The sequence below is a fragment of the Callorhinus ursinus genome, unplaced genomic scaffold (genome assembly GCF_003265705.2).
Source record: "Callorhinus ursinus isolate GAN/ISIS: 27379988/994484 unplaced genomic scaffold, GSC_fseal_2.0 scaffold1, whole genome shotgun sequence".
NCBI classification, from domain to species: domain Eukaryota; kingdom Metazoa; phylum Chordata; class Mammalia; order Carnivora; family Otariidae; genus Callorhinus; species Callorhinus ursinus.
This window is the reverse complement of record NW_027397063.1, coordinates 57,800,151-57,804,554: the sequence shown is the minus strand read 5'-3', so window position 1 is coordinate 57,804,554 and position 4,404 is coordinate 57,800,151. Positions and strand designations below refer to the sequence as shown.

Sequence of the window (4,404 nt, the reverse complement as noted above, 5' to 3'; positions counted from 1 at the left end):
TATATATATATATATATATATATATATCCCAAGTGAGATATAACCAATATTTACTAAAGAGGATTCCCTGGAACACCACATCCACAAAATAACCTAAAACAATATTTCATGCTCAAATAAGTTTGGCAATCACTACTACCATAACCTTCTCTTGGAGAATGTACAGTGTTTATTACCATGTTAAAGGCTATAAGAAGTCATGCAGTAAAGAAATCTTTTTAACTTTGTTCAGCCTAGCATTTTCCAAACTTATTTGACCATGAGAACTTTATCTTCCTATATTACACTCATTGTATCCTATCAACCAATTTCAACAAAATGCACTTTGAGAAATACTAATTAAAATAAATCTATAGATGACAAGACTATGGAAATAACTTGGTGATGAATAGCCAAGATTCATATCTAACCTGTGAGGATAATGTTATAGGAGACAACTAAAACATTATCCCATAAATGTCTCTTGGTGCTATTTTCAGAGACTTAAAAGATATGGAACTGAATAGACCATCAGTCTAACTCATGAAAATATGTATTAGATTCTTAAGAAGGAAACCACAGAGATTAGAAAAAAGAAACAGTAAAACAGCTAAGAAGAGGGACTCATAAGAATATACTAAAGGATGATTCAACCAGAGAAGAGATGAACAGTATATGAAATAACTACATTGAGGTCTCTAAAATTTTAAATTTTCTGGTGGGTAGCAATCTTTATTGTCTCAAGATCAGAACAAGAATTGGTCTTAAACTACAGAGTGGAAGATTAAAATTAGATTCAGGGAAAATAAAAATAACAATTCCTGGCTGGAAAGGATATAAAGAATTGGAAAAACTGATAATGAAGAGAAATAATCTTTCTGTGTTGTCAGTTTTAGAGAGATGCTTATTTGTCATGGATGACATAAGTATATTCTTGCTTGAAAGCAAGAGGCTAGAAGTGGCAAAATCTCTGCACGATGAATCTGTGATGTGGGGATGTGACCACCCATTTTCCTTACTTGAATTTTCCCAGCCATGAGTCAGCAATGGCTGCTCCCAGCATGGGAGTGAAATAACAGAGGCTGCTGAAGGCATGGTATATAGATGTGGAGGTGTCTTCGCTCCAGTGCAGGAAATACAGGAAATACAGGGTCAGCACAGCTGAAGTGGAGAAGGGGAAACAAAACAAGATAGATGCATTAAAGTGATTTATGGAGAAGTACATTTCATCTCTGGTCTTTGAAGGTAATCCCGACCTTCAACACTCCTATCAATGAAGTGACTGAGGGGGTACTGCCAGGCAGTAGAAGCAGGACCCATGGGAACTGTGGGAGTGGATGGGACTTTGCTTAGTGGGCAAATGCAATACTCCTCCCTTCAGTCCATGTGCATACATAGCAGCATTTAAGCCAATCACAAAGATCATAGGGTGCTTCCAATATCCCTACCTTCTGCCTCCCAACAATATAGTTCATAGACCTGAGAAATAGATGTGAAAATGGAAGTTGTCACACTTTTATTTTTACAGACTGTGTTTTGGTTACTGTTAGGCCTTTCTGTTCTTGGCTTGTATGAGTTACTAGGTGAAATCCCATGAGGTATTTATTGGCAGGGTTGGCCAAAGGAAAGGACCAATTTGGATGAAGGCAGAAAGTGTGGATAAGGGGAATAAGTGCATAAAGAAGACCACATTGCCAAATAAGGGGTGAGGATGAGTGGAGAAAAGGAAGTCCTTGGGACACAAAATTACCTTTCATGCCATAATAGGAAAAGCGCTCACAGAATTCATTCACCACAATGAAGGCAATGCTCAGTGGATAGTTGGAGCCACAGATTTTCTATGAAACAAAAAGACAATGGTTCAAGCATGAGCTCCCCCCCGCATTTAAATCAGTAGCTTGCCCTATAACAGAAAAATGTATTTGTTTTAAATCACTGTGATAAGTAATGCATAGAAATGGCTCCTACTCTTCATGAAACACCTATTATCACCCTGAAAGTGCTTGCATTGCTGACTTAGGAGTGATAGAAGCTATTCTGAATATTACTTTGCTCCTCATTCATTTAACATGGAAGTACTCAGACATTCCTTGATCCCAGAGACCAGGACCTGCTCATCTTCCTATAACTACTAACTGAAAAGCCTGGGGCTCTGAGCAGGAGAATAATCATACTTATTTCTAAGAACAGAACAAAGAATTAGACTATGGAGCACTTGATGCCCAAGCAATTACATTTAGAGGTCAATAACCTCCTTAGCTACAGTGTTAGAACTAACCTCTCTTGTCCCCACCTGCCCTATTCATCATGCTGGGAGGAATCCTGGCAGTTATGATGGCTTCCCATTCAGAGCCTGCTGGAGCCAGGCTCAGAGCCCAACTAAAAGTAAGCTGATTGATCACCTTAAACTTGGGCAGAGAGTTCTTAAATCTTGTAACATTAAATGTCCACTCTTCCTGTGAAAGACATTCTATAACATTTTCTTGTTAATCCTATGAGACATTAAAAGAACTATGCTATTACATGTACCATATCAGTCAGTATGTAAGGAATGTCATGTTTATTTCAAATCCCTACCTATTATGATAGCCAAACTAACATGAGGGGGGGATGGAGATATCTGTATTTGGGACAGTCAAATCTCATCATGAAATTTATATTGCCTCTTATTTCATAAGAAATATATGCATCTTTATAAGCAGACTTAAATTGTTTAGGACCAGAAGATATATAATTAGCTAAATAAATAAAGTGATAAATTAATGTTTTCATTTTTACCCAGATGGATAGACATGAACAATCCTCCTAAATATTAATATATGTTAATATATTTACTTACTTGAAAGACACAATAAACTGGCTTCTTACCTTCCCAGCTCACAGCTTGAGAATTATGCAACCTGGAGTTTAGTTAACACACTTTACTAGCTATGTACTACTAGTACTGGCTGTGTTAACCTACTGACCCTGGCCATGCCACTGCACCTGTCTTTATGTTCACTTCTATTATTCCAAAGAGATGAGAATACTACCACCTCTTGGCCCATAGTGAGAACTCAGTAAATATTGGCTATTATTCCTATACCCTCTCCACTTTTAAGATTTTGATCTAAAGATTTAACGACATAATGAATTTGGAAGTGTTTAACAAGTATATAATACAAACATTATTATTCTTTATTTCTCTGTCCTGTCTCCCACGGTAAACTGGCACACATCGTAACAGAGACTGGATCTCTTCTAAAACTTTCCTTGGTGTCCAGCATAAGATTCTGAATACAGGGGGGAATGAAGGGTTGAGTTTTTATATTGGTTTAGAAAGAACAATCACACACAGTTCTCCGGGCAAGAATGCTTGCCAAGTTTCCCTGGATATTCAAATTGCTTCTTTTTTCACCCCAGAGAAACTCAGAATATACAATGAGATACAGCAAAGTCCTGGATCCCAACTGAAGAACTCTTAACTACCTCTTCCTGCTGCTTCTTCTCCTAAGTAAAGGAAACTTCTGTTTAGATTTGGTTTTCAGGTTAATTCTAACTCCAAGTGAGAATAGTTTTTGATAACCTAATACAGTCAGCCTGACACTCCAGAGGCCAAGAAGTAGAACCCGAAGAGCAATTCTGTTCCTGTCAGAAGCAGATTGGAATTTGGGGACTCACCGGAGTTGGCTTCTTTGGAAGGCTGAGGGGTCGAGGTTGTACTTCTTCAGTGGAGACAGGTGAAAAAAGAGTTTCCTTGGACTCATTTTTCTGGAAAGGATTCATAGCTGGTTCCTTACTCTCACTCTCCTCAAGCACTTGGCTTCAGTAGGCAGTTGGGACAGCTGCCAGCCTGCTGTAAAACCGGGCACTGGGAGTGGACTAGGTTTAACCCTGTGTGTGTCAGCTTTTAGCAGCTGCCTGGCCCAAAGCAAAGCACAAAGCTATAGGAAAAAAAAGGTTGGGTCTCAGAGACTGGTCAAAATAATGATTAAGTAAAACGTTGAGCATGAGGAAGTAAGAGTAACACATCACAAGATGGGGCAAGATAATGCTAGAGAATTGCAAAAGAGTACAAAATAGCTAAGAATACAATGCCTCAAGTATAGATTTAAAAACTGATTTCAGGAAAAAAAAACTGATTTGAGGGTCACAGGAGCTGCCATTTATTGAACATCTATTATGGCCAACAATAATATATATATGTTTTACATATATATTATATATATCATATCTATCTATCTATATTCTAATTCTTAGCCCAATCCCCATTTTATAGGAACTAATATCCTAAGAGGTTGAGTAATTTGTTCAAGTCATGTGGCCAGCAAGTGGCAGGTCTGGAATTTTAACTGCCATGATTGATGGGAGATTTGTATCAGATTTGCCTATGGTCGTTATTCAGGAATGGAGGGTATGGAAATAGGAATGTAGGAATATAGGGGA

The 4,404-nt window shown here is 37.9% G+C and overlaps 1 protein-coding gene across 1 annotated transcript in view; it reads right to left on the bottom strand.

The window, feature by feature from the left end:
* SLC15A2 (solute carrier family 15 member 2) overlaps nucleotides 1-3,781 on the bottom strand; it is a 31,726-nt gene extending 27,945 nt beyond the window's left edge. The window contains exons 1-3 of the mRNA XM_025868900.2: nucleotides 3,640-3,781; nucleotides 1,730-1,817; nucleotides 999-1,140 (exon numbers count right to left, since the gene is read on the bottom strand). Of these exons, the coding sequence (XP_025724685.1) occupies nucleotides 999-1,140; nucleotides 1,730-1,817; nucleotides 3,640-3,744 (335 nt within the window). The 5' untranslated portion in view covers nucleotides 3,745-3,781. The remainder of the gene's footprint in view (nucleotides 1-998; nucleotides 1,141-1,729; nucleotides 1,818-3,639) is intronic.
* Nucleotides 3,782-4,404: the final 623 nt, after the last annotated feature.